The sequence below is a fragment of the Pararge aegeria genome, chromosome 7 (assembly GCF_905163445.1).
Source record: "Pararge aegeria chromosome 7, ilParAegt1.1, whole genome shotgun sequence".
NCBI classification, from domain to species: Eukaryota; Metazoa; Arthropoda; class Insecta; order Lepidoptera; family Nymphalidae; genus Pararge; species Pararge aegeria.
Window position 1 is genome coordinate 19,990,996 of NC_053186.1, and position 19,572 is coordinate 20,010,567.

Here is a 19,572-nt window from a genome sequence, read left to right on the forward strand (position 1 = left end):
TACAAACACAGATTAGATACTATTATTTTAAATATTAATACAGATTCCATCCATATGATAAAAGGGAGCATTATTTTGATGTCTTCTCAGACAAAGGAGTAGGACACAGATTTTACATAGAAGGGAACGATAACGTAAGGCTAGTCCTATGGTAAAATTGCCTAGACCACTCACTGACTTCTTTGTATATAATACAGATAATTGAGACCACTGGATTGTTTGAATGGCCTATACTACCTCTGACCCACGGCACAACACAATTGAAAAAATTATGCTTGATGAACATCAAGGAGGATACAATTACTCATGATTTTTGATTTAACGTTTTTAACTAATACTAAAATACCAAATCGATATTTTTAAGGCTTTGTCTTTACTTGGCTTTCACAAGTGATTGCGATAAATTGGATTTTTCTATTAAATTTACTATTTTTATATATTCTATGATAGCATAAAAAATAATGGCAAATCCATAACAATGACATAAAACTCTATAATGTCTATAGTTCGTCGCTAGGGAAATTGTTGAAAGGACGCACGTTACAATAAATACTAGTAAAATTTCTCTAAATATATAAAACAAATGGAATTTATTGCATATTCGTGGTGTGGAAGACTCAATGCTATTATATTTTCCGTCAGTAAATCCATCCGATTGCTTGTTGACAGTTTGCAAGGGCACTAGAAATCACTTTCGAGTGGCAGTAGGCTCATCTCGCACTCTCTAAGTGCTCAATTAGTGATGTTGACGTGCGCGAGCGTCGAGGCCTGTGAGTGAAAGTTCTGGACTAACTTTTTCCCAGTGAAAATGAGATTCAAGCGAGTGAAATAATTTGGAAAGTGTACTGTGCGCTTTTGCAAATGGAGAACGCAGGTTTTCCTTCCGGCGAAGGGTGCGGGGAGGACATAGAGCGAGCCCTAATGGACCTGGGCCCGCTGCTCGGAGTGTCCATCAAGGAGGAGGTGCCTGATGACCTCGGCGATGGCATGGCCTCGCGTAATAACGTATGACCTTCTACATTTTAAAAACAAAAGTTACAAAACAAATAGAAATTGACACATATGCTTGCTTACCTGTTCCTTGCAATGGAGCATAATTTTAATTTGTTTATCAATAAGTTTGTTAGTGTTCTACTAAGTATATTTTGATAGACACCAGCATGATGTGGGAATAATTGATATAATTAGACATTTGCACAATTGAGAAATTCCACTAATTGTAATGTACCATGCCTTTTATAGGACCTTAGAAAATTAATACATTTTATAAAATGAGCTAATAATATATGCTCGAATGTTAGATGGTCTTTAAAGCACTAAACTTATTTCATCATTTTGTAGTACATTGGTGTAACGGTGGTATTACAGATGTATACAACATTGGTCCACAATATCTTGTAATAATAAAAAATGATTATGTCCCAGTGCCATTTATCCTCACACAGTCAGTAATACATTTCTAGTTTTGCTTATACCTATTTAAATTGATTTAGAAACAAATCTACATATTTTGCCCCTCCACCAAATAAACAATATGCGGATTTAGACCAGAGGAGCCTTGACCCTGCTCTGTTCTTTTAAATTACAGTTACTTTTAATTGGACTTGATCATTAAATAAGAATATCAGGTTGTGGGGGCCTTCTCAGACCAGCACAAGTTGCTATCTCTGAATTTGCTGATATTCTCTATAGTCATCCACTCAATACTGGCTTGCTACCGCATGAGTATTCTCAGAATTAAAAGACTTCAGACAGCAATGGCGTGCATAGAGGGTATGCATAGAGTATGCAGATGATATAAAATGAACAAAATCTCCAGTACAAGTTAAAAAAAAACTTAAGGATAGGCATTATAGGATAGGATAATATGCAGATTTATTTAACGCTTCTTAGTTGGTAGGTTTGCAATCATATCTAAGTTATAATTGCCAAATGTCAACTACTCATGACACCTTCTACAAAATATTGCTTTTCCCTAAGCCAGGTTGTTAATGCTTAAGGACTTCTCTTGGCACTTTACCATCAGCTCCTTCATTATGACATGCATAAATTGCTTACCTACTACATACCATAATGAAAGTGAAATCAGTGTAATAGTTATTATTGTGTAGTTCTGGTTGCCGTCCGTGGCCTTTATCATCAGTTTCACTTGAGCAAATGGTGCTTTTGCAAATAATTATAATATATATATTTTCAATAGTTACTGTTTCGCTATAATAGGTGACCCTATAATATTCGAAGAGCTTCCTCCATTTCTCTTGGATACCTAAAACAGATTTTGACTTGATGATGAAAATGGGACCACAAGGGAAATATACTGTCTCAAACAAAAAATAATTTTCAAATCAGTTTATAAATGACACAAGTTCTGAGCTAACAAACATAAAAAAAATACAACCAAATTGAGAACCTCCTCTATTTTTGTTAGTTGGTTAAAAATATATTTGCTTTGCTTTCAAAGTTATGTGATATTAAAACTCAAAATACATGATCATGGAAATAAATAGATAACTGTGTGTTTTGGTTTTTGTGGTTATATTTATTGCTTTTACATACATAAGTAGGGCTCGATAATAATATGCATTTCTGTCTCATTTCAATAATGTCCGCTAAGATACAGTGCACTTATATTGCCTATTTTTTTGGATAAAACAAGATTCTTTGCAATATTTGGTTGGTTTACAAATATCATTTTTGTACCCTGTACAGTAAATAAGTAATGCAAGTGAGGGAATTGTAAGTAAATAAGGGATCATAGTTTGTATGAAAAGTTATTTTTCAAGTTATAGCTATTGAAATAATTAATAGGTATTTAAATAACTGAGATTGAGTACTGGCAATTATTATTATAAAAATACCATATTTAAATTAAATTTATACATATTTGAATTTAATTAAAAACGCGAGTGAAATCGCCGGAACAGCTAGAATGAACACAGGAAAAGTCGCGGCCTCCATATAAATATATACAGGGTCGTCAAAGTAGAGGTTCTTGTGAGTGTGACGAAGTGTCCGCAGCTGGGCGCGGCGGGCGCGGCGCCCGTGGCCAAGGCGGAGCAGGGCGCCGACTCGCTGGCGTCGCCGGGCGCGCGCGCCTCGCTGCTGGCGCTGCGCTGCGTGTTCTGCCAGGGCGCGCTGGCGCAGGCCGACGGCACGCCCAAGCTGATGGAGTGCCTGCACTCCGCCTGCGAGCCCTGCGTCAAGCTCAAGATCGAGGAGAAGCTGGCGCCCAGCCGCGACTTCCTGGGTACGTGGCACGCGCTGCGGCCGGTACTTCCGGCCTCACCCTTGGGGCCTTAATGTAATGCTGTCGCCGCTCGTGTCGACAGGAGCGAACTGCGTAACGATATCGTGTGGGGCGTGCCGCCTGCAGTGCCAGCCCAGCAACATGATAGACCAGCGGTTCGTCCTCGAGAAAATGGAGATGGAGCAAGCGGGCAGTAATGGTAAGAAGCCAAATAAACAATCGAAATATGCTCTTAATAGCTTTATTTTCTAATCAAATATATAGCTACTCTGGTAATAATTTCTTGGGTTTAATTTTATTTAATATTACTCTATCTCAATTTAAAAAAAAACTACTGTATATATTCTAAATTCTAATTGTTCTACTTAAAGTTCTATATGTCATTTATGTCCGCTTTGATAGATAATTTTAATAAGGGTACATATGCTTGTGTTTATTTCAATTTTTTATTAAAATAAACACAACTATATAAATTTAAATTTTTAAACTCATTATAATTAAAAGTTTTATAGTTCAAATTATTATGTTTGCTGACAATTTATGTTCATTCGAATGATTAAGTTTACTAGCGGCTACTTAATGTCGTATGTCGTATTCGTTTAAAGTAAAATGTCGGGCCTTAATAGATAAAATAAAATATACCTTGTTATTCGAGTTTAACTCAAATTCCCGATGGTGTCGTTTCACTTCGATCGATCGATTTCTCGATACGTAAATAGCTGTAGAGGAAAGTGGCTTGTTTTGAATATGTTTTATATTGTACTCCCCGCAGGCGCCGCCGGCGAGCTGGAGTGCAACAGCTGCGACGACACCGCGCCCGCCACCAGCTACTGCGCCGACTGCGCAGAGTTCATCTGCGACAACTGCGTGCTCGCGCACCAGAGGTACGCGCCGACTCCGACCTCGACTGAGCCTTACACGACCACAATGCTGTGTTAAGGAATCTCTGCATAGTTATCGCTTCTTTTGGTAATGTAATTCACTCGATTATCTCCCAACCATTTGCGTTTTTGGCGAATGCGTGTTCTCTTGCTTACGCCTTTGCGTACACCACGATCGATGAGGAAACACTTAGCTGTCGCAGGCTCAGATAAAACTGACGTGCAACATTTCCTCGCACTCTCGATCGGAGCACGTGGCAACACTCCCGCTAAGTGATGCCCCAATAGGATACGTGCGGGTCAGCCCGCCGCCCGGGCGGGGGCCGGCAGTGAGCGCGCGGTTGTTGCAGGCTCAAGATCACGAAGGACCACACCATCAAGTCCCGGGAGGAGGCGGCGGCCGAGCTGCCGGCGGCGCAGGGCTCCGCGCACGACATGTTCTGCCGGGACCATCCGCAGGTAGGGCGAGCGGCCCGCGGATCTCGATCCGCTGGAATTGTTCAATGTGTATTTTAAATATTGACTGAAAACTCAGTAACTGCATTGTTTGGCTTTGCCAAGTTCTCGTAGCAACTTGCGTTATATACTAAGGTTGCCTGGCAGAGATCGCTACTAAGCTACTTCTGCCTTTTTTTTTTATTCTTCTTCTGTTTTTTGTGTGCAAATAAAGAGTGTAAATAAATAAATATCTGTCGTAACTGCGCAGGAGCGGCTGGCGCTGTTCTGCGAGACGTGCGACCGCCTCACGTGCCGCGACTGCCAGCTGCAGCACCACCGCGACCACAAGTACCAGTTCAGCACGGAGATGGCGGCGCAGGTGAGCCCCGGCCGCGCGCCTCTCTCACGCCCGTGTCCCGCACGTACTTACGGGCGTGTCCCGCACGTACTCACGGGCGTGTCCCGCACGTACTCACGCCCGTGTCCCGCACGTACTCACGGGCTAATCCCGCACGTACTCACGGGCGTGTCCCGCACGTACTCACGGGCGTGTCCCGCACGTACTCACGCCCGTGTCCCGCACGTACTCACGCCCGTGTCCCGCACGTACTCACGGGCGTGTCCCGCACGTACTCTCGCCCGTGTCCCGCACGTATTCACGGCCGTATCCCGCACGTATTCACGGCCGTATCCCGCACGTACTCACGCCCGTGTCCCGCAGGCGCGCGGCAGCGTGGCGGCCCTGCTGTCGGAGGTGAGCTACAAGCGCGTGCTGCTGGGCTCGGCCATGAAGGTGATCCGCGACCGCCAGCACCTCATCGCCGAGAAGAAGAAGGCGCTGGTGCACGAGATCACGCAGACCGTCGTCAAGTGAGTCGCCGCCGATCCTTTCGAAGGACACATAACTCTGCTCAACAATGACATACACAATTTCTAAAAACACCTTAATGGGACGTGGCACGCTCAAGTAGTACAATACCATACGCGAATTCCTTTTTAGAAACATTTATTAATTATATCATTGGTTTATAAGTTATGGTTTATGGGGGTTGCCAGGAAGTTCGCCGACCCTTACTACGTACGATCAATATATAAACTTGGATCACGCGAATCGCTTCGAGAAAAATTTAAACAAATAGGTATTCTTATAGTAGCTTCGCAATACATTTATAATAATATAGTCTTTGTGAGACAAAATATTACTCTTTATAAATCAAAAGCTGAAATTAACAATCGACTTATCAGAAACGGTCATAAATTAGTGATATCTGCATATCGTCTGCGAAAGGTGCAGAACTCCTTTGTGGGGTTGAGTATACGCTTTTACAACATGATTCCAAAAGAAATTCTTGACCTACCAATGCATATATTAAAAAACTGTGTAAAAACGCATCTAGTACAGCGAGGTTACTATACATTTGATGAATTCCTCAATGACAAGGTAGAATGGAAGCAGCCAGCCTCGCTCTCATCTCCCGCAAGATAGCAAAATGATTGTAAATGTTGTTGTTGGAAAACAGCAACTATTGAGTTTCTTGCCGGCTCTTCTCGGTAGAATCTGCTTTCCGAACCGGTGGTTGAGTCACACAAACATACATACTTGACGTTTCAAAAGTGCTTATAAAGTAGGCCTACTTGAAATAAATGAATTTAAATTTAACTGCTCGCTGGACCCGCGGTTAGACAATCACAAAATGACAAGGCAACAGGAATCCAGTGCAGCTATTAATTTCCATTTATTCATCCACTAGCTGTTGCCCGCGACTTCGTCTGCGTTTTTCGAAAGACATGTGGCATTCAATTTAGGTGTAAGTGTACTAAAATTTTTAAGTTGTGTATTCTTATATAAAATTAATCAGTCTCAGCTCCTACTATCACTTACAAAGAAAAGTAATCGTTAAATGAAGATTCGAAATCGCACTTTTAGTTGATTCATATGCTAAAGGTAATGAAGAACATTTTAGACAACTTTTATTTAGTCCTAGCACCGAGAGTCTCATAAATGTGGCAGCACTTTATGTATTTAGGATAGCTGAGCCTTAAATGATGGGTTCGCTGCCGGCCGCTGAGGCGTTCCGTCCTCCATATCCAACCACACCCATCGCATTCACACGAAATTTGGACAGAATGAAACAGATATTATAACCTAGTCCTGAAGGGACTAGGTTATAATATCTGTTTATAGCATAATTGCGGGATAGCAACTTACGTTGACATTGAGTATGCAAAGTGTCGTGAGCCCGGTCGGCAGGCTCACCAACGCCATCAACACGCGCGGCAAGCAGCTGGTGCTGCGCCTCAACGAGGTGTGCGACGCCAAGCAGCGCACGCTCAGCGAGAAGAAGGACGCGCTGGAGCAGCTGGCGGCCATCACCGACCACTGCGTGGACTTCGTCAACACGGCGCTGGAGCAGGGCAGCGACACGGCCATCCTGCACAGCAAGCGCACGGTGTCGGCGCACCTGCAGCGCATCAAGAGCCGGCGCGCCGACATCCCCAACCCCGAGATCCCCGTGCGCATCTCGCTGGCGCTAGACAAGCTGCCCGACCTCGTGCGCGGTGAGTGCCCCCGCCGAATGCACCTCTCGTTAAAGGGGACCCGAAATTGAGCCCGGTGGGACACCCGTTAAAGTAGTTCAACTCTGAGATTGTCTCTTTTATGCATACTCTTGGGGTTCTACCACATAGAGCATTCGGTTACATCGAGTGCAACGTTTTTGATGTTCGATGCGGTCGAATGCTTTAGATAGATCACAAAAAACACTCATAACATTCTGCGAACTATCCCAAGCATCGTTTTTAATTGAAGTGCCCGCATCCGTCGTGCTACGAGCTTAAGACGAGCCTTACTTTAAGTGAGTTATATACATTAAAGTGATTAAAAAGTTGTTAGAATATAATTATTTCGAAGACCTAACTCATAGCTTGTGAGATTGAAAAAGATCTGTAACTGTTAATGTAATTTTATTTCCGGATTCAAATAGAGGAATAAGTTTACCATGCTTCATTCGATTTTAAAAAGTATCTATATCAACACATTCATTACTTAGTGATGCTAGGGGCAATGATGTCAATATTGTTAGCTTTTAGACTTCGGTTTATTCCTATTTGAAGAACTTGAAGTTTACTAACTGTGGCATATATATTATGACTAAATTCAAATGAAACATTGCTCTCTTTAAAGTTGTCCCTATTAACTCTGACTGCCTTAGGTGACGAATTTAGTGTATACTTTTTAGAATGTCCCTATTTCGTATATTTAAACAAAATAGGAACATTCTAAAAAAGTACTCGCTATCTCCCTTTCAGTGTTATGTACAGTATCGATGATACAATGCTCGCTAATATATATATAAATATAATAATGTTTATAATATCCCCTTCAATGGGTAGTTGAAATAAAGACGATTTCGCGTTTCTGTGAAAATACAAGATTTATTTACAAAGTATTCTACCGATTACAATACTCATGTGGTTAAACATTATATTCACTAACCTGGGAAAATGCAAGAAACAACTTTTAATTTCTTGTTAAAACAAACCATTATATATATTTTTGAATGTCACTTATGACTGTAAATAACACTGGTGACTTTAATAAAGGTTCGATATATAAACTCGAGAAAAGAGGTTTTCTTTACTTTATACGAGTAATATATATATATATATATATATATATATTATCTTGAATGTACCGAATTGGGTTTGTTACAGTTTTATTAACAGTATAGACAACTAACTCTTAACTTTACATCTTGAGATTTGGTTTTCCCAGACTCTTTACTAACAATTTTCCTTGTATCTTTTGAATGTCTGCAGTAGAATCTCTAAACTTGTGTGTTCTACTACTAATATCCATTTGATTGAATTTCAGTATTTTATTAAATTCATTGTCTTTTGTATTAAAAAGCTAACTAGTTAAAACCCTTTCACTCCACGAACTTTTGGACCTCGTAGATATACCTCGTAGATATACGGGTGTGTGGATATGTGCGGCGAGCTTACACGAGGCCATGAGTGCGACAATAAACTTTAGTCTCCGTTCTGTTTACCTGCGATCGTCATCATCGTCAGAGCTCGTCCGGGGCAGAACTACCGCTATGCTTGTTTGTCGCTTAGCAGTGTCGGTGCAGCATTCCGCCGCACAGCTAGTCGCGATAATTGGCGTGTTCCGGTTGCAGTGCTGTCCAGCATCGGCGCCATCGTGGTGGACGGCAAGGTGGACGGCGGCGCGGCCGGCAGCCCGGGGCCCGGCGCGGGGCCCGGCGCGGGGCCCGGCGCGGGGCCCGGCGCCGCGCCCGCCTTCCTCTCCGCCGCGCCGCCGCACTCCGCCGTCGTGGCCCTGCAGCAGGTGGCCATGCACCAGGTACCGCCCGCTCGCCGCGCCATCGTGCCACTACCCGTGCCACAGCGGCCGGCACGACACAGTGTCTGATGGTTCAAAATCAGGCTGCGTGATTTGTGTTGCATTCATGTATTAACTAGCACATTATATCTAATTCACTTTGTTACTTTTCATGTCTTAGACTTTGGCACGATATCAGGTTTGTTTCAATATTTTTACATAATATTAAAAGAAACCCTTTGTTCTCAGTTCCTTGTAATTGTTAGCAATTTGTACCTTTTTATTTTTGCCGTATGCGCGGCGAATAGTTAAAATAAAATTTATATTTAAAAAAAACTATACATCCGATTGCGTAAAAACTCATTTAAAGAATACGTGAATAATAAAATTTAAATAATATTAATAAATCAAAACTAAAAGAAAAACAGAAGCCAGTGAATTCCAGTAGGCTCAGACGATGTTGATGGTTGGACAATGACAATAATTGTGACCGTGTAGGTCACAATTATTGTCATTGTGGGAAAGCCAGCGCTCGCCATTTACTTAAATATAAGATTTTTGTTATTTAAACTTTTTATCCGACTTCAAAAAGAAGGAGGGTATCAGTTTATGAACTTTTATTTATTTAAAAGAGTTCTACGCAGTCGAGTTTTTTGTTAATTTCGAATATATTTTGTTATTTTACTATTTTCCGTACATTAGGAAGAATTATTAGTTTTTTTAATAAATCTTTGTAGAACAACGGAACCCAAAGTTTAGAGAAACTTTTTTCTAAATTAAATGTGACTGTTTTTAAAAACGAATGCATACCGATTCCAATTTCCTCTCCTTTAGTAAGTGTATCATACAGAAGTTTAAGTAGCCGCGGACGTTTAAGATATTTCACTTCATAGCACCTCACCGAAGTCGAACCGACCCGACCTCTTAATTAATATACAATTTCGAGGTCGGGTCGGTTCGGACGGAACGCGGCCCGACACTCGCCCGCAGGCGCTCGGCGTATGTCGCGTCGACTTTGCGTGCCCCATTTCGCAACTGCAGTGGTCGCAATGCGCGTGGTGTTGCAGTCGTACGTGGCGGCGGCGCCGGCCTACGCGCACCGCGCGCGCGCGCACACGCCGCTGCGGCACCCGCACGTCACGTCCACCACGCACCCGCACCACCTGCACGGTACGTCCGCCCCGCGCCCGCCCCGCGCCCGCCCCGCGCCCGCCCCGCGCCCGCCGCCCCGGGAGGCCGGAGCGTCACTGAGCACTGCTTGCAGGCATGAGCGAGATGAACCTGCGCGGGCTGCTCAACGCGGGCGGGGCGCGAGCGCGCGCGCCCGCCACGCACGCCTCCACGCACGCCGCCACGCACGCCGCGCACGCCGCGCTACCCGCCATGCAGCAGGCCTACCACCAGAGTGAGTGGCGCCGTTACACACACTCAACTCAGTCATAGTAGTTTTTCTGTAAACCACTACCATAGTTTTTACATGCGCGTGTCGGTCTTTTATCTCCAGTAGGCTTACCATAAGTAAACACTTAGAAAGTTTTATATGGTTTTGTACGAAAAAATATATCCTTATGAAATGTACTTATGCATCCTTAAGTATAATTTTGTAATTCTGTTACACGTCAGTACAATATTTGACATTACTTCGATATTCCATAACGTATGCGTTGATATACAATCACGACAGACACAAAACGGTTTACCTATTTCATAATCACTTTTTGCATACACATTTTAGCCCAGGCACGCTTGCCAAAAGGAGCTTTAAGAGCGCCTCGAGAATCGAACACTATTTCATTATTGTGAATATTTAATCAAATGACCTTAGAAACGAAATGAGAAGTTACGTGTGAAATCAAGTGTTACTTATGACAGAGCTTGTTGTCATTTGACGGATAGGTAATTTGAATACGGTAGTGACTCCGGCCGCGGCGCGTGTGTCCGCAGTGATGGGCGCGTACGCCAACAACGTGTACGCCAGCAACGCGGGCGCGCCGGGCGCCAGCGGCCGGCGCAGCGGCGGCCCGCGCACGCCCTCGCCCGCGCCGCACGCGCCGCACCCGCACCTGGCGCTGCCTCCGCACCCGCACGCGCCGCACGCGCTGCACGCGCCGCACGCGCAGCCGCCCGCCGCCGCGCCCGCCAAGTGGCACATCCCGCAGCACTCGCTCTCCAACGGTAACGGCGCCGGCCCCACTGCCCGGCTGCGAGCCGCTACACCGGTTCGGGCCTCACGCCCGGACTGAAGCGACTCTATATCGGCTTTAAATTTATTATTTATCGGAAACTCTATCGTGTTACTCTGCATCACTCGACAATCCCAGACTAGCCGGCCAGTCAGTAGCTCTTAAGGAGTGCTCCGAAGGGCTGTTTAAATTCATACCTCAATCTGCATTGTATGCATCGCTTAACAAGTGTCGATAGCCCCCGCTGTGCGCAGGCGCGGAGGCGGCGAGCGGCGCGGCTTCGGGCGCGGGCGCGGACTACAAGATCACGCTGGGACGCGCGCGCGCCTCCTCCGCCGTCACGTCCACCAACCCCAAGACGCCCAGCCCCAGCCTCGCCGTGAGTACCGCGACATTCGAGCACCGATTACTAATTAGCCCTCCGATCATATGGACTCATTAATAATTGATGATGACCATTAATTGCACGGTGATTTTCCCCCGGCGTGTTCGCCAGATATGTCACAAGAAAGTGCCCCGTATGTTCAATGATAAGCCAAGTCGATACGATCACGAAGCATTCGTATGCGGTTTTTTCGTTCATTAAGTATACATTTTATAAATATTCATTTATAAAATTTCTAGTTAAATACATTTATAATGAAAGTGATATCATTGAATCCCACCAACCTGCATTAGAGCAGTGTTGTGTCTGTATTATATAACCCTAACCCAAGGAGTAAAATAAAACAACTGGACCGACTCTAATACTTTATATTATGCTTCTCTATAATTCATATTACTTGTTACCTTTAAATGACTCTACTTCCAGTTCGGCATGCTGTCTTCGGCAGAGAAGACCACTGGCAAGAAACTTATTTCTTTTATTCAATCAATTAAAGCAAGACTTATGAACACAATTACAACATTGTCATATATTATAACGCTAGGCCCTTAGATACAAGACAGGTCAAACATAACTACTATTATCACTAACGTTGCACTAAATTTGGTTGCCTCTTATCTCAGCAATAGAACCCAAAGAGTTTGCATAAATGATGTAAAGTCTCAGGGTTCAAATACCTCAATGGGTGTCCCACAAGGCTCGATTTTGGGTCCTTTTCTATTTTTAGTGTATATAAATGATCTACCGTACCATGTCAGTGGAACATGCGACATTGTATTGTCTGATAGGAGTAAAGATAACTCTGACGAAGTAAACCGTGTTATGTCGCATGTGTCGCACTGGTTTACAGTTAACAACTTACTTTTAAATGCAAAAAAAACAAAGTGTGTCGAATTTATCTTACCAAATGTAAAGAAAATTGATAAAAATATAATGATAAATGGTGAATCACTAAAAATAGAGACTACCACAGTTTTTCTGGGCGTGACCTTGGATAATAAGCTACAGTGGGGTGCCCATATAGATTCACTAGCGGGTAAACTAAGCTCGGCTGCCTACGCAGTCAGAAAAATTAGACAGATTACTGACGTTGAAATAGCTAGGCTAGTTTATTTTGCGTACTTTCATAGTGTTATGTCCTATGGAATCTTGTTATGGGGTAAAGCAGCTGATATCGAAACTATATTTATATTGCAGAAAAGAGCTGTACGGTCAATATATAAACTTAAATCACGCGAATCCCTCCGTGAGAAGTTTAAAGAAATAGGCATACTTACTGTAGCTTCACAATATATTTATAACAATATAGTATTTGTAAGACAACATATTAGTCTTTATAAACAAAAAGTGGACATAAACAGTCGACTTACAAGAAATGGTCATAAATTAGTGTCATCTGCATATCGTCTGCGTAATGTGGGATTGAGTATACGCTTTTATAATATGATTCCTAAGGTGATTTTGGACCTGCCAATGCACAAGTTTAAAGAATTTGTTAAAACACATTTATTACAGCGAGGTTACTATACAATTGATGAATTTTTTAATGACAAGGTTGCTTGGAAGCATCCGGCTCCGCTTTCAGCTCTCACAAGATAGAAAAATGAATGTTAAAATGCAAAATGTAAATTGTTGATGTTGGAAAAGAGCAACTGCTGAGTTTCTTGCCGGCTTTTTCTCGGTAGAATCTGCCTTCCGAACCGGTGGTAGAATCTAAACTACAAACAGACAGACTTGACGTTTCAAAAGTGCTTATAATTAGGCCTACTTGCAATAAATGAATTTTGAATTTTTAACATCAGGACTTTTGGAACAAGTTGTAGAACAACCTCTGCTACATATACTGTCTAAAAAATTATGCTAGGGCTCTCTATATGATACCTGAATAACCCAAAGGATATTAGAGATATACTTATCTTATGCAACATAACCAACAACTTTCAACAAACAATAGTTCCGCCAAAACAATATTTCATTAAGTATTATCGTTTCCATTATAAATCATTTATTCCCAATTTGTAACGTTTTATCACCATACTTTTCTTTTCTTTAATTAATAAATTAAATTCCGTGCCAAATTTTCTTTCCCGCCAATCGATCTCGGCAAACTCGCGTCACCGCCATAGATCACATACTTTTCTTTCACAGTCTAGTAAAGGCCATTATTCTATTATCAAAGGATTGTTAGTATACTGTCAATGAGTATACAAAATACATAAAATAAATACATTCCAAACATGGGTTTATAGTAAAGGCGCTGTAATTCTCAATTCCCCACGCGAGCAGGGCGCGGGCGGCGGCTCGGTGTCGGAGCTGGACAAGGTGTGCGCGGAGTCGGTGCAGGACCTCATGGCCACCATCGCCAAGCTGGACTCCAACGGCGTGCAGGTGGTGGCGGAGCAGGCGGCGGCGCCCGGCGACGCGGCCTCGCCCGCCGTCGTGCACTCCTCCACCGACGCGGAGCCGCGGCCCGGTGACCTTTTAATATATAGCATTCATAAACTTCTCATGTCCTCAGTAACCAGCTTACTATTTACTCGGGGTATACTTGTCGCGGAACCCTAATGAAGGGTTTATTTCAGCCGGAGTAACCTAACCTTTAATCTCCTTGCTGCAAGCCATCCGGCAGGCAGAAACCACGTTCGTAGTTGGGCCGCAATCAGGCCGAAGAATACGAACAGTGGATTTGGCGAATACTATCGATTTTGTAGGGCCATATTGTTGATCGACTTGGCGAGTAGCGCGCGGCGGCTGACGGAGAGTGTGCGCAGGCAAGGCGGGCGGCGCGGCCGGCGACCCCAACGAGGACTGGTGCGCCGTGTGCATGGACGGCGGAGAGCTCATGTGCTGCGACAAGTGCCCCAAGGTGTTCCACCAGTACTGCCACATCCCCACCATCGAGAAGCTGCCCGAGTGAGTACCGTAGAACCGAGTAGACCCCCGAGTGACAAGAATGCTTCAATTCTTAACTACATATCTATAACTACTAAATACTTTGTCTCGTGAAATTTCATCCGGATAATGTTTAAAAACATCTACATCAGTTATTAAATGACATAAAAAGTAAATAATTAGGTAGTTCGAAGGTGTCTTTTATGCTTTATTTTATAGAGTTTAGAAGAATCGAGTAAGTTTCTTGCAGCATGAGAGTTTATTTGTTTTATTTTTTCTCAATGTTAGTCAATAAGGCTAAATACTGAATATGGCCATCCCAATTAAATTATGTGAAATACTAATAACCAATCGCGTTTTTTTTTTCAAAATAAATGTGTTGAAAATAAATGAATTGTTTTATGTACATTTTTTTTAAACTTAACCTGGTCGAAAATACACGAATTAAAAAACATATATCTATTCTTCATATATCTCTTCTCTCCCTTTTTAAACGACTTTATGTATGCATTTGCGAGAAACCGCTGATGTCCGGCGTGCGCAGGGAGACGGAGTCGTGGCAGTGCCTGCTGTGCGTGCGCTTCGCGGACGAGGCGGACGAGGCGGACGGGGCGGACGGGGCGGACGGGGCGGACGGGGCGGGTGGGGCGGACGGGGCGAACGAGCTGCGCGGCCGCACGCGCCGCGTGGTGGAGCGCCTCACGCTGGAGTTGTACTGCCAGTACGAGCTGTCGCTGCCCTTCCGCGAGCCCGTGCCGCTGCACAACCGCCACTACCACTCCAAGGTGCGGCCGCTTGGAAACTTTCATACTGATAGCTGTTGTTCGCTTGGGAAAATCTATTTGCGTGCTACACTTGTATTGAAGTTTCGCAGTATGTCTTGTTCGACCGTGAACAGAAAAAACGCCATTTGTGAATGTTTGGTGTGGCAGAAGAAATGCATATATTATTTTAGAAATTCACATTTTTTAATTTAATGCTGGCTAGTTTTTTTTGTAATTAGACTGATCGAGGGGTTCCGTACCATCGTACAAGATACTATAATAGTATGACCTAATTTAATACTTTTATTATAATAATAATACTTCTTTATTTTTAAAGTATAATGATAAAGATGATACAGATGTGCAAAGTGATTGCAGCAATAGAAATAAAGACCCTGCCAATTTCAGCTTTCTATCTGTTACGGTTCATTACATACAGCTGGCTGACAGACGGACGAACGTTTTTGTAGTATACAGGAGTGGGTGCAATGCCATCCATAACTTTAATATGCAAGAACTTTGTTTTCAATCGATTATGTCGTAGTATATTGTAACCCTCGTCCGCGTGTAGTCCGGTTCCCCGCAATGTGCACTCGGGCGAGTGGCCGGGAGCCCAGAGCTGAGCGCCGCCTGTCCGCAGGTCGCGCGGCCCATGTGCCTCGACGTGATCCGCCTGCGCCTGCAGCCGCGCGCCGCGGACCGCTACACGCACGCGGCGCAGTTCGTGGCCGACGTGCGCCTGCTGTTCCGCAACGCCTACCGCTACAACCCGGTGCGCCCCGCCGCGCCACCTAACTCTTTCCTCCGTATACATACATCTATGAAATCTGCAAAATTTTACACCATTTAAAAATAAATTAAATGCCCTCTATACAAAATTAGTACTCCACGAGCAAAGTCCATATGCGATGTGTATAAAAATATTTAACCACTTGCCAGATTTTATTAGGTACACCGAAAATAACAATGAATTTACTAAAATACCTCATAGAGCAATCCTTTTATTATGTAATTTTTTATTTTATTTTGAGCATCCCCAATAAAATCGGTTTCATAGATAGATAGATGTCATTTAAATATCAATTACGAAGTCACAGTGTATTGCCATTAGCTGGCGTGCAAATATTACAAACCATCGGTTGCTATTAACACATAGAATCAATTTAAAAACAATTAGAATACAGGACGAAATAATTAGATAATTAAATAATATTAACAATCCCTGTCGCAGGCGGAGTCGCAGATCCACAAGGACGCCAGGAGGCTGGAGGAGTTCTTCGACGCGCAGCTCGCCAAGTGGCTGCCCGACTACACGCACTGGCCCGGCGAGGGCGAGCCGCCCTGCAAGCGCGCGCGCGCCCCGTGACCTCCCCGTCACCTCCCCGTGACCTCCCCGTCACCTCCCCGTCACCTCCCGTTGTCTTCTCCCCGTGCGCAAACTACTCTTCCTTTCAACCAACTATTGGTAGGGCCGGGTGCGCCTGCGCCGCACGCATTCTCGCTGTACCGAAATGGATATCCGCAGAAATTTACAAAATATGCCGCTTCATATATACTGTGATTTAAGTATACAAAAATATCATATGAGAGACTTAACTTTTACAATTTGTGTTGTCAGTTGTTGATATTTTTAATTTATTTATTTTCCAAACTAATATAACGGCGCGCTCCGAGAACTTACAGTGAGTTTCTGCTCTAGGCGATACCGGATCTGCCGTATCGTGTAACTTTTCTGCTAAAAAGAATTGACGATGACGAATCTTGGGACATTGAATAATGACGATACTAGCATGACGAGGTGGCTACTCACTGCACAGTACCGGCTCTTGCGCTGCGCCGGCCGAGCCGCCGGCCGAGCCGCCGGCCGAGCCGCCGGCCGAGCCGCCGGCCGAGCGCGCGGAGGCGACTCGCGTGCTGCGAACTGGAAGAGCGGTCGGAGTGACCGCGGACACTATTTTAACGTTTTTAACATAGTAGATCTATAAGAATATATTTTTAACCCGCGCCACGCGTGCCGTGTCGCCAAGTGTTAACGAAGGTCGGGAGCACGCTAACTAGAACTCTAGCTAAACTGCACATTAAGTACAGTCCGTAGCAAATCTTGTGGCGGCTTACGACTCGCGAGGCGTGGAGGGCGTGCACCGAAGTGCTCCGGGTTCTATTCCCGTGTATGTTACGTGGTAGAATAGAGGTTAAGTTATATGTTAGAAGTAAAGGTGGTCGCTGACTGACGAGCGACCGCCTTCACCTCGAGGCGGCGGCGCAGCTCGCTACTACAAGTTGTGAATGTTATATGGTACTATGTTATATGCACTATGAAGGCTGGTCGCACATTACGGCTCGTGTTACAGTAATGATTTTTTTTATGCGACCGTAGACTAATCGTTAACTTTGTAAGGAAGTAACAGGTCGCTTAATATATACGGGGTGGAATTTTGTAATTCCACCTGAAGGAAAAGTTCTCTTAATACTGTGGATAGAAATTTTTTCTCAAGTAGACTAGTTTCTTAGAGATATTTCATCCTTATAATAAATATACTACGACAGTACACACATCGCCATCTAGTCCCAAAGTAAGCGTAGCTTGTGTTGCGGGAACTAGGATGGCTGATGAATATTTAAATGAATAATAATATACATAAATACTTGTCATATACATATAAACACCCGGACTCTGAAAAATACTCTAGTTCATCACACAAAAAAAAATCAGTTGTAGTTTTCGAACCCACGGCCTTGGACTGAGAAAGCAGGGTCGTTGCCCACTGCGCCAATCGGGTTTTATTATTGATCCTAACGATCTATGAAATAAAACAACCGGTTTAAATTTTGACACATTTTTGTCGGTTCGTTTCCGGGTGAGGCAAGCTAATCGATCTTTGAAACAGATTTCTTTCTGTTCAAAAATAAGGGAATGTTTTCTTTGAGTAAAATTTTCTATCCACAGGATTAAGAGTACTTTCACTTCAAAAATCCACCCTGCATATGGCGATGTTCGTATTTTCAGCCGAGTGTCTTGTGAGACCTACCGACGGCTTCCTATTCGATTGCGTGAAAGAAACTAGAATTAGTATGCAATCGAATGCTACGTACGTCGTCCCACACTAGCACCCTGCGCAGGTCAGGCAATGCGCGACCAGCGGCGTTTTATTAATTATTATAATATATTGTTGGAAGCTCCAGTGTCCCCGCGCGCCATGCGGCATGCGGGGACAGTGTGCGATTAATGATAGTAGAGAAGTCTGGCCAAAATTGAATATATGAAGCTCGCAATAAACTGACAACGTGTTTCGGAGTCTTAGCTGGAAGGTATCCGTGACCTTTAGTCGTGAGTGTCGTGTGACGCCGCCATACTTTATATTTTGTTAAATGTGATAAATTGCACCGTTGCGATACGGCGGCATCGTTGGCCGCGATGGGTTGCGCACAGGCATGCGCGGCCTGGGCCCGCCCGACTTCGCGCCCGACACCCAGTATTCGAGCCAAATATGATGCTACTAACTGTAAGTCATTTTCACAACTAAACTCTGGATCATTTCATCTGAAGTAGCACAAGCTTTTTGTTTAAAAATAGTTGAATAGAACCGACCTTAGAAGGCGCCATGGTACTCCAGCAGGTAAAACGTTCTTTTGAAGCATGATGAAACTTTATTTATTGACTTTTGGCTGGCTTTTTTATTTGCAACCATTGTTGACATTGTCTCTCGCCGAGAAATTATCTAATGCTAGTATGTTATGATATTTTTAATCACAAAGTAGTTTATTAACAGAGTCGGTATCCGTTATCATTTACCGTTCGATGTACACTTGCGGGAGAACAAATCCGTTCCAAATATCTGTTTTGCAGCCAGCACCTTTGGCACCTTTGGCGTTTATCCATGACTCACATACCGAAAGAACCATTGCCATTTTAATAAAGTAATTTATAAATACGCCTTTTATAAGTTACAGTGACAATATTCGTTTCGCGTTGACGCTGATTTAACGATTTCTAACCGTTAAATACAAACGGACGCCTCCACGTCGCGTCGCCAACGCCCGATAGCTTGTGCACAGAGTCCCTTCCGGTGTAGCTGTGAAGTGTGCGGTGCTCGGCGCGCGCGTCACAAGTGCAGCCGTCGCGTAACGCACCTAATTACTTTTAAACTGTGATATATCACTCGAGTTATTTCATCGCGATCGTATATATAATGTTGCTTTTCATAGATTATTTTGTACTATAGCTAGATATGAAAGATGCACAAATCATACGCCCTTATGTTAAGTTAATTGTTAGGCACGGGGAGACGTTATTACCTTTGAATATGATGTACGTAAGGACTGTTATAATGTGTCCCACAATATAACTGACACATAACTGAGATTTAATTGATCCTTTTAAATAAACATATTATATCTATCCCTTTTCCTGGCGATCGTGTGATAAATCGTTTTCAG

General features: G+C 43.6%; 1 protein-coding gene across 1 annotated transcript; it reads left to right on the plus strand.

The window, feature by feature from the left end:
• The first annotated feature begins 522 nt into the window (after positions 1 to 522).
• Positions 523 to 16,619, plus strand: LOC120625068 (E3 ubiquitin-protein ligase TRIM33). Its single transcript, XM_039891980.1, has 19 exons — positions 523 to 1,005; positions 3,019 to 3,247; positions 3,330 to 3,446; positions 4,020 to 4,131; positions 4,479 to 4,587; positions 4,835 to 4,945; positions 5,288 to 5,436; positions 6,818 to 7,125; positions 8,748 to 8,932; positions 9,093 to 9,110; positions 9,979 to 10,081; positions 10,176 to 10,316; positions 10,856 to 11,086; positions 11,349 to 11,473; positions 13,766 to 13,952; positions 14,251 to 14,392; positions 14,916 to 15,156; positions 15,776 to 15,907; positions 16,367 to 16,619. The coding sequence occupies exons 1-19, from the start codon at positions 862 to 864 to the stop codon at positions 16,499 to 16,501; spliced, it is 2,919 nt and encodes a 972-aa protein (XP_039747914.1). The 5' UTR covers positions 523 to 861; the 3' UTR covers positions 16,502 to 16,619.
• Positions 16,620 to 19,572: the final 2,953 nt, after the last annotated feature.